Raw genomic sequence first — 24804 nt, forward strand, 5'->3', positions numbered from 1 at the left:
TCCTGTTGAGATAAACGAACAAGGATGCAATCCTCAACGATTACGCGTATTCATGGTTTCTTTGTTTACTCGTATGTCCAGTATTCTATATCTTTTACGCTAGGTCGACCATCATAACCATCAAACACAATGCATTATTTACCATAGTGTTTTGTGATAAACCTCATATATTGCTCATATAATTGGCTGCAAAAATTATGGAAAACCAACAGTTAGAGTTTTGGGGCTCTTTTTGTATAATATCAATACATAGAACATACTCTAACATGTTTAATCTTTTTTAAAAAAATCTTTAAGTTTGATCGATTTTTGTCGTAACTGCACTGGACTAGGACTATTTATTCAAGAAGGCAGAAAACCCGCAACTGGGTTTCTTTGCAGTATAACAGCATCAGTAAAACATATTTCAATAGATTTCATCTTCTTTTTAAAACGTTTATCTAAAACACTAATTTCAATGGACACATACATACAGAAAGATAGTGCGAAAATCTACTTTCAGGGGTCTTGCGCACCCGGTGCGGACGCCACTGTTTACGAATTATTTATTAAACTAGCCGGGCTTCCAAACCTGTTGATACTTACCGAAAATTGCAATGAAAAGCAGTGTCAAATCACTAAATATATTTTTCTTCATGTTAAATGATTCACTCATATATGTCTACAGAAATTGTTCGCAGTCCGATGACGTTTCAAGCTTCATTGTGCATCTCTGACATTGTATGTAGTGACAATATATACATCATTTTAAAGCTTATGAAATTTCCAGCAACTTTTATTCGAGCACTTTTTTTCACATTTCTACTCTGTTAAGTTGCATGAGACAATGTAAAGAATATGTGAATATGTCCCATAATACGAATCCCAATTTTTCAATTTATCCTAAAGTCATTCAAAAATTGTTACTCGAAGAAAAGTGATAATAACTTGTTACAATTGCCTATAATATTAGAAGTTAAACGAAGAAGGAATGGTCCTTCTACGTTAATTAGTTTACAAGTTATTTGGCATATACTAAGTGCATGTGAGAAATCCAAGATATATATACACATTTAATTTTATTCAACTCTTAAAAAGCATCGAAATAAGTCAACACGAAGCGCGTATCGATATTTTTTTTTAAATTTACATTTACCCGTTTAAGGGGTTGCGCCCTTTCTTCGGTAAGAGATAAAACGAAGTAAGGGGAACAAGTTGTATCATGAGTAGACATTGGATTTTTATGCACTTAAAATTCATGAAATATGCATTCAACTATGCTGTTAAATATGTTAAAATATGCATTAATATGCACTAATAATGCAATAAAAAAGAGCATTTTCAAACATGCATCAAAGTTGTGACAAAGTTCGTAGGTAACATCGAAAGTGTTCTTTATCTTTCAGGGACTTCTCTTCAGAATTTATTTACAGTTTATATACTCTTAACTTTTTAAAACACACAAATTATGAGATTAAACACAGTGATTTGAAAAAAGAATCTCTAGTTTTTATTCATATTTGTACTTGTTAGAGCGTGTTTAGAATTACACGAAATAATACAAGCCTCACTTTTCTACACGTTTCTATTGTACAAAAAAAAAAAAAAAAAAAGGTTTGGTTTTTAAGGAATTACTCCTTCCTGTAACTAGCCTTACAGTGTATCACAAGATGCTTCTCTTCATTTTTTGGTTTATATATAATACATTTCCATCCTTGTCCTATGGAAAAGTGAAAGAAAGCATATTTATTGGCCACGATATAAGAAAACTTATGGAAAACAGAGATTTTTAAGCAAAAATGAATCCAACTGAGACAGAGGCCTGGGTGGCATTCAAAAGTGTAACAGAATTTTCTCGGTAACTACAGAAGTCCAGATTATAAGAACATTGTAGAAACTATGTTGTTGAAATTTCAAGAACTTGGGTGGCACATAAGTATTATGATACATGTCTCGCATTGACATCTGGATTACATTCCGAAAAATCTTGATCAAGTAAGTGAGAAGCAAGCTGAAGCTGAGAGATTTTACTAGGATATGAGAGATATGGAGCATAGATACCAGGGTAGGTAGAGTGTTAGCATGATGACGGACTATTGCTGGAGCATAAACAGACAAGCGGTGGAATAAAAACATAAGAAACTCGCCAAAAATTACAGAAAAGAGCGTTTGAAAAACAATTGAAAAGTATTTGTTTGTTTTACATATTTATCTAATGTAGGGTTTTATATATATTTTTGTAAGTGAATGTATTTATATTCATTCAGATTTACATTTCAGTACAGATATCTTTATATTTCCTTCGTATTTCTGTTCCCATATATAATACCTAGGTATATACATACAAATTTTGTGCTATTGGGTTGGATTTTCAAAGTCAATTTGCGGAAAAACCTAGGGTGATGAGAAAAAACGGACTTTAGTTTTGGAATCAGCGAGTTAAGAAATATTAAATTCACCTATCGAAACGAAATGAACTTTTAGATTATTTTCATTTGCAGCCCTGTGTTATCAGTCACAATTTTAAAATTGTATCATGTAGTTAAATGGATTATATTTATTGGCAAAACTCACAGCACACACACAAAGTAATTTTAAAATTAATTCCTACACAAAAATCGAATGAACACTCGTACTGACAGACATTCAAATTCTTCAGTGGGGGATTGAACCCCGCACCACTCATATATTCGGCCCTACGTAACAGAATATATGTATAAACAAATTATTCTGCATACTGTTACATTGCTTTAACATATCCTTCCCACGTAGATTATGTAATCATTTGATTCCACATAATACTCTACACTAAAAAAAAAAAAGAAAAAAAGAAAAAAGAAAGAAAGAAACTGGAAAGTACGGAGCTAACTTTAGATTTTCTTTATCGTTGTTTACGTACATATAATCCTCGTATGATTAACGACATTAGAAAAGTTACCACTCTATACGTGTGAATATGTTATAGAAAGAAAGAGAAGGTGAAATCACGAGACTTTGAATAATTTTGCTTCGCCTACTTCCTTCTGAGTCACTGCTGTAAACTCTATATCATAACTTCCGATCAGAAAGGCCATCTTTTCCACGAGTGAGGTCATACTTTTCGCCCACTGAGAGTAACAATAATCTTTATCACGCAAAGGAACGGAACAGCTACAGCAACCAAGGAAGAAAATTAACATGAAAGCTGAAGAAGGTTGTGTGGTTGTAATCCACTTTCTATTCTGCAAAATTACATCTCATTCAAATCAGAAAGCTACATCACTTCTTATGTTAACTTACGTTTCAAAATAAAATAAAAGTGTGATGACAGGGACATGACCGCCGATACTGGGAGGGTGGAGGGTTTTTTGCCCCTCAAAGTCTATTTGGGCCCCTCAGGAACTAGCCCAGGAAAGATATACTTCGATATCGGACTAATTAAATGAAAGCTGAATTTCTCAGTATCGGTATTTCAAACTAAACCTTAAAACATACGAAAAGTCCCCATCGATTCCACGCTGGCTTCGCTTTCAAAATGGTGTCTAAAGATGGCGGCACAAGGAGTTACGTTCTCACATTTGTTCCTATATCTTGAACAAATATACATGTATTTTCATCTTCTAAACGTTTTTTCACTTTCATTTTGTTTTTTCTTAATTTTAAAGTCTACGTTCTAACTATAAATAAAGATCTTATGTCAAGGGAGGATAAGATATATTGAATATTTCAATTAACCCTTTCAAGGCAGGCTGGCCAAAGTGTCACTAACGGTAGTGACACTTACTTAATCCTCTCCTGTATAAACAATAATTAAGATATCGGGATGATCTTTTCTATGCCAAATATGGTTGTACCATAGTTTATCCTGATGATATTTCTTTTTATCTGAGTGTTGAATCTCCCTGTCAAATTTGAGCCCAAAATAAAAAAAAATCGACATTTTTCGAGTTTCGAATTTTCCTTTTAGTTTTTCAGCATAACTTCTTTCGTTTTCGAGAGATCTACTTAGGACTTGTCAGGTATATACCTCAAATAGATACCTATTTCAACTTCTCATCAACATCTTGAAGGAAACAATGACACTAAAAAAATCATAATTTCGTTAAGAATACGGATACAGCAAAACTAATCCTCAATCCAATATGATGGCTTTTAAGATGTTTACGGAGGTCCTCGTCTATCCAGTCATATTCTCTGTTGTCATATTTTCGTATTCCCATGACTCACTTCTATTCGAGTATTTCCACACTATTGATCCACACGGTATAGCGTATATCTGGGTATTGTGCCAAATCTCGTATTAGGAAACAGTATTGTATTTAGCTATATACACATGTTTATCAATTTCATTGAACAAATATCTTTACAAAAGTGAACTTACTAGATTAATGTGCCAGTGGACTATCTTTCGCCCTTAGAACTGCTCTGACGGGATGTGGAATAAAGTCATAGAGGTTGTAAGTAACAGTAAGTGAAATATTATACCATTTCGCAGCATGCAGCACATTATTCTATTCCGTAAGGGAGAATGCAGACGAAAATTTGAGCTGGATTCATGTCTCCAAAACGAAACACTAATGTTCAACTTACGTTCAAGGCCGGGAATGGGGTGGTCCATGGGAGCTGTCCAACTTCATCCGATGTTTCTCAAATCACGCCACAACAGCTTCAGCTTTGTGAATGGGCACATTATCATCCAGAAATATGCATCGTTGCCCGGAAACAATGATGCACATAGTCCCCGAAAATACTGACATAATCATAGGCAGTCATGTGATTAGTAAGCACCAGCACAGGATTCACTGGAAATTATGATGCTGCATGTGGAATATAAGTACAAGCAAGTGTGGGTGGATGCATGCTTCTCGCTCCGTGCAAATACAGAGAACAAGATCGGTTGTACTTAGGTAGGTTAAGCACGAAAACAACAACTTTCCTGGAGACGCGTAAATATTTAGTATAAAAGCGAGGTAAAACATATTTCAGAAATTTTAACCATTAACAAAGATATGAAGAAAATATCTAATAATTTTATCAAATTACAGTACATTCTTGAACGTGTAATACATGGAGATAAAAGCAGAAAAAGTAATTTCAACTAGCTTGCAGTTTTTGCAAGCTGACAGGAATTATTACGTGTAAGTGGACCGTGCATAAATCTTGCGAACTCCTGAGAAAATGAAATTTTACTTCAAACATGAGTATATGTATATATGCGTGTGTGTATGTGTGTATTACAAGCATAGCATAGTAAACTATAGTAAACAATATTGTGAGTGATATGCAAGTATGCTTTACGAGAGACAGCTGCATATATAAGTGTGTGAAAAATAACCTTCCTGCGGAACCAAGAGACTATTGTACGCGTGAAATACAGTGGTACAATCTAAGGTGAGCCATAGTAAACATTTGTAAATGTCTCGTAACAAAAGAGCAAGTATAACAAAAGGTAAATGGAGTTAGACGATTTTTTTTTGACTCTTCCATTCAAAATCTACACAAGAGCCACGTTGGTACTCAAATATATTTTTTGAATTTAAACACTTACATGCAAACGAGGGTCGGAATTTGGCAAATCGAAATAGTTGCGTAATATCGACAAAATCTGGTGATGCCGGTTAAACATAAGCACTCATCTCTGAATTGAGGATAGTAGGTATTTTGGTTTCTTCCTGAAAAGTAACTGGAGGATATGCAACACTCTCGGCAGAGGAAGTCGGTTGGGTTGCATAACGGTAAGGGAAAACACATACAGTAGCAACATTATTATAAGGAATTTACCAAAAGAATTTAAATTTTCTCGTTTTATGCACTTTACAGGAATTTGATATCTCAGACTATTCTGAAGACATGAAAAAATGTAAATTCGATATATTGCTTAAAAGGTCACTTTCGTGGGAGCTTTTAAAAACAAGTTTTAATTTACCTTGCTTCTATAGCATTACAACAACACTTTTAGACACAAAAGTATTATGAATGCACATTGGCACGTCTGTCTCACTTGCAATGTTACTACTATTGATTACACAAAAATATGCATGTTTTGAAACTGTAGCGCCCTTTGTTTGCAAAACTGAATAACAAATATAATATTGTAAGTTTTCGTTTAACATGTAGATTTGAACAACCTGGCGAAGTGCCATTTGAAACAATGCAACTTTGTGCTGAGTTGGGAACACTGTTAATCTGGTGGCACTACAGAATTTGTCGAACAATATTCCCATTCCGATATTTGCATAGTACATTTCAGCATGCACAGACTATACCAGGAAGATACATAAAGAATGCTGAGGTAGAATTACACATTTCCATTACCTCGTTAAAGAATATAGGCGAAACATTTTCTCTTCCCTTCCTATTATTTTGTGCCGCACTAGTAGCGCAGCGGTAGCGTTGTAGCCAAGAGTGCCCGGGTTTGATCCCTTGTAGAGGTGCATAGTGCTTTGGATGCTCCTTTTAACCGTATTTGTAGTTCCGATGACCATATCATGCATAAAGTGAGCTTCAAATAACTAAACTTAACACACTCCCCTTTCCACCATTTTATTTGTTTCGGACATCGCTATCCCTAACAAGGATAAAGACTATTCTCAAACCAACAAACCACCCCTTTTATGGTATAGAGTATGATTTGATTTTCTCCCTGACACTGCAGGGAGGAAACTCTATTTCCTATTTCCCGTTGATCATTGAGTACGTATGCCAAACGTACTGAGAAAAATCTGTTCTCCGGACAGCGGTATACACCTGTATTGTACAAATATAAGAAATCCTCTTTCTTACTACAGAAATCAGTATGGAGCATACGTTATCTGTATACTACATAGGCACTGCCTCTAGATGTTACATCATGCCGTTGCAGGATGTCTGATATCTAAGTCTTCCTTATATTACATACATATGTGTATGTTACCTTCGTCAGCTATATGTTACATACTTGCATTTGTATGTGAGATTCTGACCGCCTATATTGTTTCATACGGAAAGTACGTACAAATGGAACACTTATACAGAAAGTACCGTATTATAAAACATGCGTTTTCAGTTATATGTTTGCTGTACGTTAAGTCGAAAAACTACAGGATTTACAAATGTAACACACGATTTTACGTACAACACATACAATTCTTTTCTCGCTGCGTAACAACGTTATTTTACGTCCATATTTTCCCATTTTCACTTGGTGAATCAGCTCCTTTATGTGGATCCCTCCTTCCCTCTTGTGCAGTTCGCGCTGCTCCATTCCGTTCGACCATAGTTTTCGTTGGATATGGCTTTTTTGTTTACATTCTTTTGACCGGATATCAAGATATCTATTCATTCTGCAGGTATTGCACTTAGAAGAAGGTGTTCAGCAAATTTTCGAATGATCCTGCCAGAAAGCATAGTTGCTTTAGCTGTATGTTCACTTCGACTTTTTTTTCTTGTTTTAAATTGTACAAAATACACCTCCCGAAGCTTTGCGGTGGAGTTACGTATAATCATATACAGCAATTGTCATTCCATCCCTAGAACTCTTTCCGACTCTATTTTAATAACAATCGATCCTAAGTAATATTTTTCCAAATTATTCTGCAGTGCTTCTTTATTTCGTCACGTAATTTGTCAGGAGACATTTCCTAGGTCGTTTCTTATCTCTAGACTTCCAGTCAAGAACTAATTTCGCACATCAATTTGTATTTCCTCTGTGAAACTACTATAGCCTTTGTTTTTTACATAAAATAAATTAGTTTTTATATACAATATATTTCCCTCGAGGTAACTTCAAGTGCCATGGAAATTTGAATGTATAGCAGAAAATGTATTTTGGACTCGAATCTTCATGAGAACTACGATATCTATCTATACAGTAATCGGAAGAAGTAACTAACATAATTAATACCTAATCTGTATATAAAATATACAAATTTCTTTCGTAGATAAACGTTCAAACACCACAGTATTTGAAATCCCAAAGTCGACAGAAATATGGAATAAATTGCGTTATAATAGATGGCGTAACTTTCTAAAGCCCGTCAATTTCGGTGGATTTTTTTAAAAAGAAAACAAACCTTTTTTACCGTACACTATGTTACTACATAATGTTTATTTGGATCAGCTTTTCAATTCTAGCTTTGAAATAATTTACCGTAAAAAATCCCTTACACCAAATAAAATACACTAAAATCCATAGCATTTAGATTTTATTAAATTATTCAGCGGAACCTTAATCAAAGAAGTTGTCAGTTTGTAGTGAGTGGATCACCTCATACAGGTTTCGGAACTATTATCTCTATGGATAAGTAACGAATGGAAAAAGTGGTAATCTGACAATGCAATTCCGGCGAATATGGGGTTATATTGGCGTTTTCCAGCTAAGTGAGAATATAGTGTCACAGCTGATACTAGCAACATGTGGTTTCGTTTGTTCCTGAAGCAGAATAAAACTGAGATTCACAAGCAATGATTCATCACTTTTTATCTGAATGTTATCTGAATATTAAGCTAATAATAATATCTGAGCATTATACAACAAACCTCCACCATAAGATGATCGTCTGCTAAACTAGTACCGAACAATTGACTACCTTTACTTAAAAGGATACTTGCTTTCCACATAAGTAAAGTGACAAAGATTAACTACTTTAGAAAATGGAAAAATGAAAGTTTATTTTCTTACCTGATCTGTCATCTATGTGGAAGAAAGGCATAAAGGGATTTCCTTCTGAAACTAAACCATACCGGATTTGCCGTGGATTTCCTTTATCCCCATCCTCAGCTTGAACTTGTACTATGAAATCACCCTATGGAATAAGACAATTAAAGTATTCAAACTTAACATTTTTAAACATGTACATATGCACTAAGTATGTAGAAACAGGAATTGAAATTTTGTACACTATAACCTTCAGAGCACGTTGTATTGTGCTCTGAATACCGCACAATACAACCATATTATTGTACACTCCGCATCAAAAAAATTGCGACAGCTAACGACCTGCAGTTAGGCCACCCAATACACACCTTCTTATCCCATAATCGTGTCAGGTAAAGAGACCCCCCTCTCTCCTCCTTTCTTCTCTCCTATACTAAAATTAGCTAACAACATGAGCGAAATTTTTATTTCAAACTACACATGTATTAGTTTCGATAAAATGAAATAACAAAACCGAGACGAAACAAGATTCATAAGTTGATGTAGGGAGAAACTAAAACACACGCAATGAAAAAAAGAAATCAATGGATGTCTATTACACAGAGATTCATAAATGAGGCAGAGAGAGAGAAGAGGAGAGAAGTAGAAAAAGAAAAGGGAGAACAGATAAAACTATGGAATTCAAACGTAGTAAGAGAGGAACCTAACATTATAAAGTTCCGTTTCCAGAAATCCAACAGTAATATAGAAATAACGTTTGTTTTTACATATATTTTCAGAACTATTCGAATACATAGAGGATGCTTTAAACATTCATTATGTCACTTTCATAATGGATAGCATTCTCAATTTCAAGTAGAACTGTAGATCTCCGAGACACATCTGGGATAATGTGAAAAATTAACACACATGCTTTGTTTCCACGTCGTTCGATTGCAAATTCGGTAGTGTTCCTTGGACGTACTGTTCCAAAATACATTGTAATATACTTAGTAGATAGCGTTAGTCATATCCTCCATCCCAGACTACTAATGCAAACTGAACAAAAAAGAAAAAAGAAAGAAACGAAACAAAAATAAAAGAGAAAGAAACAAAGAGAAAGCAGAAGAGTAATATTTTACTATTAAATGTCTATCAGAAATACCCTATATTAAAAGTTCAAACTGTATCGTAATAAAAAGTTACAAATGTTGAAAAGGAAAAGTTTATATTCGTCACAGATACAGCATGTTTCAAATTTCAACGTAAAAAAAAACACATTGAATTATAGGATGGGAACAAATTTTGTGTCGAATTAGTATAAATAAAATTTTCTTTTCAAATAACCAAACAGTTACCATTTTCTAGTCTTTTCTGAAGATTTATCTGTTCCAAACATCCAGCATTGATTTCATCTCTTCCGGATACAACGTAATTTGCACAGATAGAATGAACACGCTAAGAGCTCAAACGGATCATCGTGTCAGTCGGATGATGTTGGTTAGGTTATAGACAACTACTGGGTCGAGGATTCAAATCCGTAGTGACCCGGTAATTCGAGTCATACCCTGTAACCCAGAGGATATAAAAGAGAATTTACTTATTCCCTTGCGTTTAAACAGTATTTCTGTCAGAGATGACCAGGACTGGAGATGTTATTCCCAGAGCAAGAAAAACACGACACCGAAGTTAACAGTTATTTAGATTCTCCAGACCAGGTATATCAGGCTCTTGCTCCGTTTTAACTTTGGAACGTGAAGTGCGTGTGTGTGAGAGAGGGGAAGAAGTGAAAGATGCAAAGACAGGATAGGGAAACGTCAAGACAGAGTGAGAGAGAGGGGGACGAATATAAATAAGAAACATACTTATCATTACAGTTTATGATATAGAACGCACACACTGTTTATTTGAATTATCGCCAGTGATGCCTTGTAAGTTCTCCATCAGAAGATAAATCTTTGCAGCCATTATTTTATGCGAAAAAACATACTACCTGATTGGGAATCGAACCTAGATTTTCTAGTTGGAAGTTTGGTACGTTACCACTACACTACCGATTTCTTTAGTCAAGCTTTGTTTAACAAATGGTGTAGTGTTTCTTTCTGAGAAGTATAACACGAAAAGTATATACTGCAGATCAATGATGTGTTTGGAATGTCCTGGTAATTCCCTTGCCCTTTCCCAACCAGCATTCGTAAATCGTCTCAATCATGATACAGGTATTTGCTTCCACATTCTTATGTATTGCTTGTCTAGTATGATAAGCCGATTCTTTACAATCACTTTATAAAAAGTTTAACTTTGCCTTGAACAGGATTTGAACTTACGCTCGATAACTCTATTATTCATAAGCCCATTACTTTACCCCTACACTATCAGTTTTATTATTACCTTCTTGGTAAATACAAAATGGGCTCAACTAGCTGAGCCTATAGAAGAAAATCACTATACATAAAATAAAAATTACCAATTTTGGGTCTACAATACTATCACGCCATCTGAAATTACAAGCCAAATATTACTTACTTTAGGCCTGATCTTTGGAACGAACCGGCATCTTTCTGTAACGTTATTTGCACCAAAGTGCACAACGAAATTGATTTATTCGATAGCCTAAAGCGAAATTAGTGTCCACTGATAAAGGAAAAACATACAACCGAGGAAAATATAAAGAAATAAAACATATTTTGCAGTAATTTTACCATGCAAGTTCAAAAGTACGCAAATAATAATAATAATAATAATAATAATAATAATATATTATAATATTGAAAGTAATATATTTGTGACTCCTAATCTCTTGAATAACCCGACCGATCTCGATCAAATTTTCAACTTGATAAGCTTCGGGCCTGGGAAGCTTTTTTATCATGATATTTTAACGGTAAAAGTTAGGGTTGGGAGGAGGGAAGGAGGGTAGATATATAAAAATGAATAAAACGTAATAACTCTTGAACCACCAGACCGATCTCTACCAAACTTTCAACATAGATAAGGTTCGGATCTGAGACGATTCTTATCCTTTCAGTTTACCGGTGCAATGTAGGGGCCGGAGAGAGGGATATATATATTTTTTAAAAAAATGATAATAAAAGTGACTGTTTTTCTGACTTCATCACTCTTGAACCACCTGACCGATCTCGATTAAATTTTCAACACAGATGAAGTTCGGGCCTAGGATGGTATTTATTTATTTACTTTGACGATATAACTTAGGGTTTGAGGGGAGGGAGAGTTAAAAAGAATAAATAAAACTTGATAACTCGTGAAATAAAGGATCAATCACGATCAAATTTTTAACATAGTTGAGGTTCGGGCCGGAGGTGATTTTTATCATTTCACTTTCACGGGAGAACTTGGGGAGGGGAATGGGAGAGGGAGATATATAAAACTAAATAAAACTTCTGAACTCTTGAACCACCAAATCAATTTCGATCAAATTTTCAACCTAGATGAAGTTCGAACCTGGTGTAACTTAAGAGATAGGGAGGGGGAGCGACATTTAAAAATGAACGGAAAATTACCGGTATAAGTGGCGAATCTATAATTTTCGGAGTCGCTGAGATTAACAGTGACACATCTGATGCTGTTTAAATCCAAATTCAGCTCCTCAACTTGGACGAGGGAGATACATATGAAAATGATCGAAATAACCAATATCAGTGTCGAATTCATAGTTTTCCGGCTCGCTGAGATGAACAATGACATTGCAGGTGCCGGGTCCCTCAACATAAGGTGGAGAGGACATATATAAAACACATCGAAAATGACCGATATCAAAGAGCGTTTTAGTAATCCAAAACAGTGACTGAGTAATGGAACATATTACTATTTTGTCTCAATTTAACCCAACGTAGCGGATAATTGATGTTAATAATAATAATAATAATAATAATAATAATAATAATAATAATAATAATAATAATAATAATAATAATAATAATAATAGACCACTATACTGTAAGTATGAACATTTATTATTATTATTATTATTATTATTATTATTATTATTATTATTATTATTATTATTCACGTACTTTTGAACTTGCACAACGAAATTACTGAAAAATATGTTTTATTTCTATAATTTTTCCAGCATTGTATGTTTTTCCTTTATTAGTGGGCACTAATTTCTCTCTAGGCCGTCGAATAAGTCAATTTTCGTTGTCTACTTTGGTTCGTTCCAAAATTCAGGGCTAAAGTAATATTTGGCTTGTAATTTCAGATGGCTTGATGGTGTAGGGGTGAAGTAATGGACTTATGAATAATAGAGTTATCGAGCGTAAGTTCAAATCCTGTTCAAGCCAAAGTTAAACTTTTTACAAAGTGATTGTGAAGAATCGACTTAACATACTAGACAAGCAATACATAAGAATGTGGAAGCAAATACCTGTATCATGATTGAGACGATTTACGAATGCTGGTTGGGAAAGGGCAAGGGAATTACCAGGACATTCCAAACACATCATTGATCTGCAGTATATACTTTTCGTGTTATCGTTCTTGGAAAGAAACACTACACCATTTGTTAAGCAAAGTTTGGCTAAGGAAATCGGTAGTGTAGTGGTAACGTGCCAGACTTTCAAATAGAAAATCTAGGTTCGATTCCCAATCAGGTAGTATAATAGCTGCAGAGATTTCTTCTGATAGAGAACTTACAAGGCATCACTGGCGATAATTCAAATAAACAGTGTGTGCGTTCTATATCATAAACTGTAATGATAAGTATGTTTCATATTTATATTCGCCCCCTCTCTCTCACTCTGTCTTGACGTTTCCCTATCCTGTCTTTGCATCTTTCACTTCTTCCCCTCTCTCACACACATGCACTTCATGTTCCAAAGTTAAAACGGAGCAAGAGCCCGATATACCTGGTCTGGAGAATCTAATTAACTGTTAACTTCGGCGTCGTATTTTTCGTGCTCTGGGGATAACATCTCCAGTCCTGGTCATCTCTGACAGAAATACTGTTTAAACGCAAGGGAATAAGTAAATTCTCTTTTATATCCTCTGGGTTACCGGATATGAGTCGAATTACCGGGTCACTACGGATTTGAATCCTCGTCCCAGTGGTTGTCTATAACCTAACCAACATCATCCGACTGACACGATGATCCGTTTGAGCTCTTAGCGTGTTCATTCTATCTGTGCAAATTACGTTGTATCCGGAAGAGATGAAATCAATGCTGGATGTTTCGAACAGATAAATCTTCGGAAAAGACTAGAAAATGGTAACTGTTTGGTTATATGAAAAGAAAATTTTATTTATACTAATTCGACACAAAATTTGTTCCCATCCTATAATTCAATGTGTTTTATTCACGTTGAAATTTGAAACATGCTATATCTGTGACGAATATAAACTTTTCCTTTTCAACATTTGTAACTTTTCATTACGATACAGTTTGAACTTTTAATATAGGGTATTTCTGATAGACATTTAATAGTAAAATATTACTCTTCTGCTTTCTCTTTGTTTCTTTCTCTTTTATTTTTGTTTCGTTTCTTTCTTTTTTTCTTTTTTGTTCAGTTTGCATTAGTAGTCTGGAATGGAGGATATGACTAACGCTATCTACTGAGTATATTAGAATGTATTTTGGAACAGTACGTCCAATGAACACTACCGAATTTGCAATCGAACGACGTGGAAACAAAGCATGTGTAACTTTTGACATTATTCTGGATCCGAGACCTAGAGTTCTACTTGAAATTGAGTATGCTATTCATTATAAAAGTGACATAATGAACGTTTAAAGCATCCTCTATATATTCGAATAATTCTGAAAATATATGTAAAAACAAACGTTATTTCTATATTACTGTTGGATTTCTGGAAACGGAACTTTATAATGTTAGGTTCATTTCTTACTACGTTTGAATTCTACAGTTTTATCTGTTCTCCATTCCCTTTTTCTTCTTCTCTCTTCTTTTCTCTCTCTGCCTTATTTATGAATCTCTGTGTAATAGACATCCATTGGTTTCTTTTTTTCATTATGTGTTTCAGTTTCTCCCTACATCAACCTATGAATCTTGTTTCGTCTCGGTTTCGTTATTTCATTTTATCGAAACTAATTCATGTGTAGTTTGAAATAAGAATTGCGCTCATGTTGTTAGCTAATTTTAGTATAGGAGAGAAGAAAGGAGGAGAGATGGGAGTCTCTTTACCTGACACGATTATGGGATAAGAAGATTATATTGGGTGGCCTAACTGCAGGGCGTTAGCTGTCAGAACTTTTTTGATGCGGAGTGTACCAGTAACTTTAAATTCATGTTCTGGAAGATCAAACGATTAAAAAAAATACTAAATAACTAAAATAAACGCAAAAACGATAAAATATTAATTTATGTACATGATATCCATTACATTAAGGTTACTGTACACTTTGAATGTAATCTTTTATGTAAGTAATATATCACCAGTAAATCAAATTGCAACTAATTCAGTTCAGTTCAATTTATTTATATATATCCTAAGAAAGACACTCGCTGCACTAACGTATAGTATTGTCTGGCAGAGGTCTGCACGAGCTCGGGCCCGGTTCAGGCCGTAAATTTTTAAATATATATATATATAAATATATATATATATAAATATATATATATATATATATATATATATATATATATATATATATATATATATATATATATATATATATATAAACCATATTTCTCGCACTTTTTCGGGCCTAACTTTGTAATTATACTGTACAACGATCGGACTGTTCTTTCTGGAGAACTTTTAAAGCACATCTAAATTTGTAACTTTAGACACCCACACAATAAATCTGATTATCATTGTGGAATTGAGAGTAAAGTTAACTGTTTAGTGGAGAAAAATAACTAAAAGTAGCATAAATAAATATGCTTAGCTTATCTGATAGTGAAAATTAGAACAACAGAGCGTGGATTCCATTCTTTTACTTCACAACAATCGACTTTGAGGAGTATCTGAGTAAGTCCAGTACACATCCATCTGCATAAGAATTAACACACATTGACATTTTGATTTAAAGATTTGAAGTATTCATGTTTCAATTTCATGAGAATTTATATGAATAAAATGAAATGAAATATTTAGCTTAACGTCCCACAATTATGCAACGAGGCTAACGGAGACGGAATTTATATAAATGACCATTTTTTTTTAGAGAATTCATATTGTTAGTAACTGTAAACGACTTTCCTTTATTTCGTTATTCCCTCTTAATCATGTAAGCTTTTAAAATGCATAAGTAAACCTCTAATTAAATAAAAATATAATTTTGCGTTAATTATTAAGTTTCTGTAATTCAAGCTTATTTCGGGCTCATTTGATTATCACATGAGCTCGGGCCGGGCTCGCGCCTCAAGGCTAAAACATATTTCGGACTCGGATCGGGAGTCACATTGAAAATTCACGGGCCGGGCCGGGCCCTTGCAGACCTCTGTTGTATGCACACCCGAAATGTTTCATTTCAACATATTTTATACAAAACATTTCGAAATGGTATTATTTTTTGAACACAGAAATACTTTCCTTATAAATTTGATATTTATATTGCTATTATTAATGTTGATACTACAAATAAACAGTGTTCAGATTTTAAATATGGTGTAATTCTAAAAATAAGTTGTATATTTTCAGAACCGAGTAAGAAAATTGTATGTTTTCTACAGATGATCCTTTCTCGGCTCCAGATCTGAAATACTACGTAAAACTGATACTGGTGATGAAATGGATTATTTAATTCCCGTCTTGTCATCTTCCAACACTAACATGATGCAAAATATGAGTCTAGTTTTACTCTTACAAACAAAGCTAATTTTTGAATTTGTTAATATGCATATGGTTACAAGACAGTAATTTTATAATTCTTACAAATAATTCAGGAAGAAACATGGTTTCTACCTTTCATGGTTCTCTTTTTTCAGAAAATTTAAATTTTATTACTAGACGAAAGTTAAATGCTCGACATATTCTCATGCATCTAATGAAAAGTATATGGAATGATAAGTAGTCACAGGTGAATAACAACAATAATAATAGCTCTGCTAAACACAGTAAAGAGAATCATGGGGTATGGGATAAAGACATGGAAAACAAATGGGATACTGATAGCTATTGTTAAAATTACCGTCACCTGTTAGATGTTAACGGATTCACTCCATTAAAGAATTAAGCCAAGATAACCATTAGCTATCTATTGCAAAAACTTATTGAAAAATTCGCTTTCGTTCAAGAAGAGGGACTATTGGGAGAAGTAACGGACTTACGGACGCACTAACAGTACAATCTCATAAGCACCACTGCGTGATTCTGGTAATAATACTCTAACATGACAGAGTCATTTTCAGATACTTCTTTTAATGGTTCTTTCTTTTGCTAAAATTCTGTAATTTTCTAATACTTAGTGGTAGTGCATTCTATGCTTTTATACATTGATACTTTCTAATACACTCGTGAAACTATAGTTTAATTCTACACCGTGTCTACTGATTTTCATTTTCAAAATGCCAGTATATTTCCAGTATATTCAGTATAATTATCAGCAAAATTTCTGTAGCCAATACGATGATTTTTTTAAAAGTTCTTTAGGAATAATCATACTCTTGATAGTCTCAAGTTTATAATTGTTCTACCATCAAAAGAATATTTTATTTTTAATAAATTAACCTTGATTTTTTGAAATACAATGATTTTTAAACATTTTTAAAGGGCCTTCCAACTCCCCTCACAGCCCTCCACCCCACCTATTACTTTAAATGTTAATTACAAAATGTATACAACTGTTGCTTTGGAAAAATATACAATCTCAATGAATACAAAATTGTTTCTAAGACTATTAAAACAATAAAAAAATCCTTCCCATCAGTACAAGAGCTGGATGAAATTTTTTACTTAAAATAAGTAGTATAAACATGGTGATGGACAGCGATTTGTTTTTATGTTTATTTAGTAAATCCGTTCTATTTCCCTTTATATTTCTTCGCTGGCATTATATTCTTATTTCAATTTTTTATCACTAATTCCGAAAAGATTTGCCTAAGATATTGAACTTAGACGGACTTCTTTTTTCTTTCAAAAAAAATTATAGTGCTAAACTGTGGTCTCCAGTTACTGTTCTGTGTTCTGGTAACATTGAATGTGTTTGTCGTTGTCGAAAATGGAGTGCTAGGTATAGAAGTGTGTGATGAAATAGATTTTTTTACGTCATTACAAAAAAGTATTGTTGACAAATTACAGTTTCATGATTTTTCGAGTATGTGAATCAAAATAGCAGTTTATTTCCAGTATTTCCAGAGTCAAAATTAAATTCCAGTATAATTCAAGTATTTCCAGTATCAGTAGGCACACTGTTCTAGTATATGATCATATATACAGGGTGTTTCAAAACAACTCCGACAACGTTTGGGAGGTGATTCCTGACACCATAATAAGACAAAAAGTACAGACCAACCTGGGTGCACAAATGCTTCCTTTCGGAGTTATAGGCTGCCGAAAACATGAAAAAAAAAAATGATCTTCAGAGATCCATAGCTCCGAAACTATAGAACCTGCCGTAGTCGGGTCAAGACTTCACTTAGGAACTAATATGTGCGCTGTCCAAAAATCCGTGTTTCAGAATCTTAACGTACTTAAGCAACAATTTTTATAGAGGGAGTTTGGCTACGGGCATATAATTTGAAATACTCACTAACTACCTATATAATAAATGTTGGGGAAGTATCGCAGGATTCTGAAACATGAATATTTTGATAGGGAACATACTAGTTCCTAAATGAAGTCTTGACCCGACTACGGTAGGTCTCATAGTTTTCGAGCTATAGACCTTTAAAGTTCTGTTTTTCATGTTTTCGGCAGCCTATGACTCCGAAAGTTACCATTGGTGCACCGAAGTTGGTCTATATTTTTTGTTTTATTTTGGTGTTAGTAGTCACCTTTCAAACGTTATCAGTGTTGTTTTGAAACACCCTGTATATATATGTGTATATGTAGGGTGTTTCCGTGATGCTGTGGAAAACTCAGAGCGATAAAAGATGATGCTAAAAGAAGCAATTTAAGGATGGGAACGAGTGTCCGGAAACGCATCGTTTTGGAGATAGGAGTCGCCGACAATTTGTCGCAATGGTACAAAAATGGACATAACTCGAGAAGGGAATGTCGGATTAAGGTCCGGTGAAAGGCAGTGTGTATTATTTTTACCTGCAGATTTCATTAATTTTGGAATAGATTGAAAGTAGGGGCGGCGCAAGGGTAGTCCTCAAAGAAATATAGGATATTTCGAACATCTGCAACAAACATGCAACGAAAAGTTGGTAATTGTGTTCATTATAAATTTTTCGGATAGTCATGATGCCACTAGCTTAATTATGAGCTGCACACAGTAGTATGCTGTGAAAGAAAGAGGTACGTACGTGATTGTGGCTGTGCACATGGGAAGGATGGAGAGGGGGGGCAATAAAAAAAGGAAGGAATCCGAGGTGAGGAACTACTACTTGCACATGCGACAGTACAATAATTACACGGTAGAAGTGTGAAAGAAAGCCGTAACAGGACGGTAGTAAGTGTATCATGCAGACATGGAGTGGGATAACAAAAACGTGACCCACGACCCACTGACCCATCACACACCGTGATCCACGATCCACTCTGACTCATCACGTAATATAAATCGACTAACCCAGTCTGACCCACGAATTTAATATATACGAGTGGGTCAGATGTCGTGCTGAGTTATGGGTCATTGTGGGTTGCGTCATTTCTCTGGTTAGTGTTAGTCTGTTGTGATTCGTGGGTCATAGAAACACTAATGTTCTCGTGGGTCACCGAAATGAGTCACAATTAACCGATCTATACTCAAATATGTCTTACATGACCCACGGCCACTGACCCACTCCAACTCTCCGCACAGACAAACACAAATGATTCTGGTTAGCTGCATGTTGGTCTACTTGAATTTGTGTTAATGTATCACAAAAGTTACAGACAACATTTATTGCGTGTATCGACAAAAGCAAGTGATGCTCTTACACGTAATAGCTGTGAACACATTTTCTGTTTGAAACAAGACAAACACAAGGAGAGTGAGTAAAGAGCCTGTAGACGGCATGCCAGTCGACACCAACGATAGCACGAATACGCCCTCTCTACTTCAGTTCGAAAGATTATCGTGTCTACCGCTTCAGCTGTCAGTTGCCTGTGAGGTGTTTCGTCAAATGCGGTTGATAAAGCGTATTTTTAGTTGGTTAGTGTTGATAGACTGGTATCGTGTTAATCCGGTTGTAGTTAGTGTGAATTACCTTTTCAGTCCAATGGGTTCTGCGTTTGACGAGCTCGCAGATATGGTTTTTACGTATGGAAACATTCTTGAAGCTGAGAGGTTATATCGTGCACGATTTCCGCAAAGAAGATATCCCACGCGTTCCATGTTCTCGCGTGTTTTCCAGCGTTTGCGGGAAAGGGGACAGTTGCGACCACAATTTCACGACTGCGGGAGACACAGAAGTACCAGGACGCGTACCTTCGAAGAAGAGGTGCTTGCACGTGTGGAGAAGCCACCTTCAACAAGCACTCGGGCCATAGCACATGACATGGGTGTGGCACATAGTACTGTGTGGAAGGTACTAAATGAATAGGAATTGCATCCCTACCATCCACAATGAGTGCAAACATTCAGTGCAGCTGATGAATTTGTTCTGTGCTGTGTGCCAAACGTATTCGTCTTCTCTCTGTACGATACCCAAAGTATTTTGCAGCCATCTGTCTTTGTCGTCCCATTTTACCTTCCCTGCACACACACAGAGAGAATAGGACGTCCTGCACCGAACCAGCTGCCTAGAATCATTTGTGTTCGTCTACGGGGGCTGTCCTGCTATGGCTTTCTTTCACACACCTACCGTGTAATTATTGTACTATCGCATATGCTAGTAGTAGTTCCTCACCTCGGATTCCTTCTTTTGTGATTGCCCACTCTCCCTCTCCATCCTTCCCATGTGCACAGCCACTATCACGTACGTAGCTCTTTCTTTCACAGCACGCTACTGTGTGCAGCTCATAATTAAGCTAGTGGCATCATGACTATCCGAAAAATTTATAATGAACACAATTACCAATTTCTCGTCGCATGTTTGTTGCAGACGTTCGAAATAATGAAATCTGCAGGTAATGAAATCTGCAAAATTAATGAAATCTGGAAAATTAATGAAATCTGCAGGTAAAAATAATGCACACTGCCTTTCACTGGACCTTAATCCGACATTTCCTTCTCGAGTTATGTTCATTTTTCTATCATTGCGACAAATTGTCGGCGACCCCTATCCCCAAAACGACGCATTTCCGAACACTCGTTCCTATTCTTAAATTGCTTCTTTTCGCATCATCTTTTATCTCTATGAGTTTTGCACATCAGGAAAAACCCTATACATCAAATTCTGATGAAAGTATAATACATCTATCTCGAGTATTCATTATATTAGTAAGTCATCTTATCATAAAGTTGATTTAATATACTAAATTCAACTTCTGGAACAGCTGTTCTATATGCTGAAGAAAAGTTTATTTTTTAAACAATTCTTTAAAGCTTGTGTTAAAGAACAAGGAATTTATTTTAACTTGGACATTGAATGTTCCTATTTCAAACTTTCCTACCACATGAAAGTTATGGGAAGATGATTACATAGTAATGTACTTTCGCAATGAATTTCGGAAAAAAATGATCGATATTTAAGCAGTAACCCAATGTTCAAGGAACTTGGAATCAGAATTGTGAATATTTCAATACACTAGCAGGTTGGTGATGAATGGAAAGAATAGTAATCGTCCTAAAACAGAACCTTAAATAATCTCGCAGTTCATTAAGTGATTTATGTATGCCCACTCACGCTATTTTATTGCATCTGATTTTAGTATCTTGCAGTAAAATTTTAGACGACTCCTCATATTCCAGGACACTATAGTTTCTAAATTGTTTGTTTTAGTTTGTTAGATCCGATACTTTTGGGACTAGTAAGTTAAGATCTACCACCATGCGAACTTCGATTCAGATCGGTTGAGTTCGGTGCATATTTTCTTATTTCCTAAACAATAAAACAATATTTGATGTCTCTTATATCGAGAATCAAAACTATATACACCATAATATTTCAAATACTTATGATTTGATGCAAAACTTGACTTTATAGCTGTGAAATATCGCCAAAACACTCGATTGAAACATCTTCACGACGCTGTTTTTGTTCCATTATAAGCAAAAGGCGGAACCCATCTCGTGTACAGCTTTCTCATGTCCAAAATTTCAGCCAATATGCAGCACTTTTTGAAATGCGTACCATGTCTGCTAGCTTATGCGCTTTCAGTCGATGGTCATCCGATACCATTTTGTGGATTTTCTTCACCACATTTGGCATAGTCACCTCATTTGGTCGACCTCTGCGATGTTCGTCTTTGCAGCTCGTATGGCCATGATTAAAATCTGCCACCCAATATTGTATTGCTGTAAACGAAGGAGCAGACTCCCTCAGAGTAGAATCTGGCTCGGCTTTGATGTTGGTTGGACTGAGATCTTGCAAATGAACGTATTGTATCATGGCCTACTTTCTACATATTTACAAAATTCACTGGAGAGTTGACTATTGATGGCTACCATACAATACTTAACAACGTAAAGTCTTCAAACTTATGCTTTATAAGGTTGGTACTTTCGACTATAGTAATAATTTTAAAACAACAACTGCCCCTGTACGTCAGGTCAGGTACTTCTGGGACTACCCTATAACCGTATTAAATATTATGTTGTGCAGGCTTTTGATTTCCGAGTTATGGGCTATAAAGTGGGAAGTTATTAGAAATCTCGGGAAAGTTTTCTGGTAGTAACATCTCATTCATGTATTATTTAATGTTTTTAAGATCAAGAGGAACTTCCACAATGCTCATATAAAGGAGAGAAATCAGATGGCAATCACCATGTCTTTGCACTCAAATGAAAGAAGAATTCTTCGAAAAAATGAAAAATGAAATGAAATTTTGAGTTTTACGTCCCACGGTTATGCCGGTTAGGCTAAAGGAGACGGTGATAATGAGTAATGAATGAAATGGTGGAATGAAGAAAGTGGGAGGAAACGGGAGAACCCCGAGAAAACCCACGCACACGGTGTTTGTCCACCACAAAGTTCACTTGGTGGGAGCAGGGTTTGAACCCGAGACCCCTAGCACCAGAGGTGAACGCTCTACCACTGAGCCACCGCGGCCCCCAAGAATTCTTCGACTCAGTATGGTTCAACCTACTACGCTAAGTCGAAGAATGCGTTCGGATAACAGTATCTTGAAAACTGTCCAATATGCCATAACCAAATAGTAAACTGAAAGTGAAATTTAAAAAATTCCTTAACAGTAGAGGGTTTTTTTATGAAGTTACTTTCTGTCTGTCTCTTAGCAAGAAATGATCATAATATGAAGAAGGTCGCTTTGTTTTTACAGTGGTGAATGTCACCCCGTTTACCAAGGCTGTAAAACACCTTTTGTATCACCAATCATGTTCAATATGTTGACCCTGGAAAAGGTTTCTATTCAGCACAGCCTAAGATCCAGGTTAGCACATTTGAGCTTGCATATTTTCCAGAATCCCTCAAGTGCTGTGTCTCAATGTATTGTGATGTTACGTTTTAATAGGCGAAAAGCATAAAAGTTCAAAGGTGATTCATCTGTCGATTTAACAGGAATGTGTCTAAACGGAAAAGGCCTTTCAACCTGTCTCCTGTTTGATAGGAGCCATGTAGGCCCCGTTGCTTTGGCAGTGTGACTGCTGGCCTTGCCTTGGTGGACGTGGCCTTTGGGTATCTCATTATTTACTCTGATTGACTAATCAACGCTCTGGCCAAACCATTTAAGCTAGAAGCTTGATTTTTTGAAATTGAATAGGATTTGTGATGTAAGGTACCAACTAAGAAAGGATTTTTGAAAATTCAAAAGGGAAGGGAGCAAATGGGATGGCAATTATTATAGTAATATAGTAAAATAGTGTTATAGTCCCTAATTTAAAATCTTTGAAGAGTAGGAACATGAATTTGTGATATACAGTTTCCATTTAAAATAATTTAGCCTGTTTCACCTTTTTCCGATACTTTCCCCTCAGAAGCGAAGGAAAAAAGTAGAGTTATAATTGTTACTACAGGATGACCATATATCTAAATCCCTTAGCTTAGAGACATAAAATTTGAGATTTAAACTTATCATTTAAAATAATTGAAAATGCATTATAAAGTGATTTTTTATTTCTCGTAGAAGGAAAAACATTTAAAAGTAGGAAAAAAATGGGGTTACAATTGTTGAAATATGATTATCATATCTTGAAATCCTGTAAGAGAATTAAAGGGGATTAAACTTGGAACATCATCTTTGCGTATGACACATTATAAAACGAATCATTCCTGCCCAAAAAGCTGCTTAATTTGAGAATGTTCATTATTCTTTGGGTTTGCTTAGCTTCACCTTCCACTCATCGGGGTCTATGAAAAATACTGATGAAACTTATGTAATTATATAGTGCATCCTTGCCAAAAGTACTGTTATAGGAAAGTGTTAACGACGCATAAGATTTCTATCTGTTAACTTCTTGAAACTAATAAGACCGTTTAGACAACCATCCAACCTCTTCCGAATTTCACCAGAATGGTTTCTAACGTTTGTGCATCGTTTGTACACGTTTCTGCACGTAAAATTTTCTTTCTTGCACAACAGGATATGTGAGATAATGGTGTATCTAGTTTAGGTGCTAACTCCCTACCTCCACCGATTACGCCAAAATAGTCTCAATTGTTTGTGCATCCTTTGTGCATAACAAAAAAATCTCGTTTGTGTACGAAATGAGATGTATGAGATGGAGTATGAGATGTTTGCGTGTCTGTTTTTGGCCATCAGTTTTCCCAAACCTACCGATTGGCACCAAAATGGTTTCGGTTAGGTTTTTCGACTTTTGGGTCTGAAAGGATTGGGACGATTGAAGCTAAATTTGCAATAACCGTAGCTCTCTGCCCTACAATTAAAACCAAAGAAATGAACTTATCTATTTACATACAAAGGAGAGGAGGTGCAATCCATAAAATTTATCATAATGAATTTGCATTTCATGAAGAACTACAAGTAACATATTTCAATTACTCTTTTCCTATTTGGCGAGAGCAGAGATACCCCCATGTAATACCATGATCCGGCTTTTGGGTCTAGCATAGAATGAGTGGGATGACTGGAACCA

General features: G+C 35.3%; 1 protein-coding gene across 1 annotated transcript in view; it reads right to left on the reverse strand.

Moving 5' to 3' along the window:
• LOC145661188 (cadherin-86C-like) overlaps positions 1 to 24804 on the reverse strand; it is a 458587-nt gene that overhangs the window by 146354 nt on the left and 287429 nt on the right. Inside the window, exon 7 of the mRNA XM_081726639.1 lies at positions 8618 to 8741. Within this exon, the coding sequence (XP_081582765.1) occupies positions 8618 to 8741 (124 nt within the window). The remainder of the gene's footprint in view (positions 1 to 8617; positions 8742 to 24804) is intronic.

The sequence above is a fragment of the Thermobia domestica genome, chromosome 1, assembly GCF_964235325.1.
Source record: "Thermobia domestica chromosome 1, izTheDome1.hap1.1, whole genome shotgun sequence".
Classification (NCBI taxonomy): Eukaryota; Metazoa; Arthropoda; class Insecta; order Zygentoma; family Lepismatidae; genus Thermobia; species Thermobia domestica.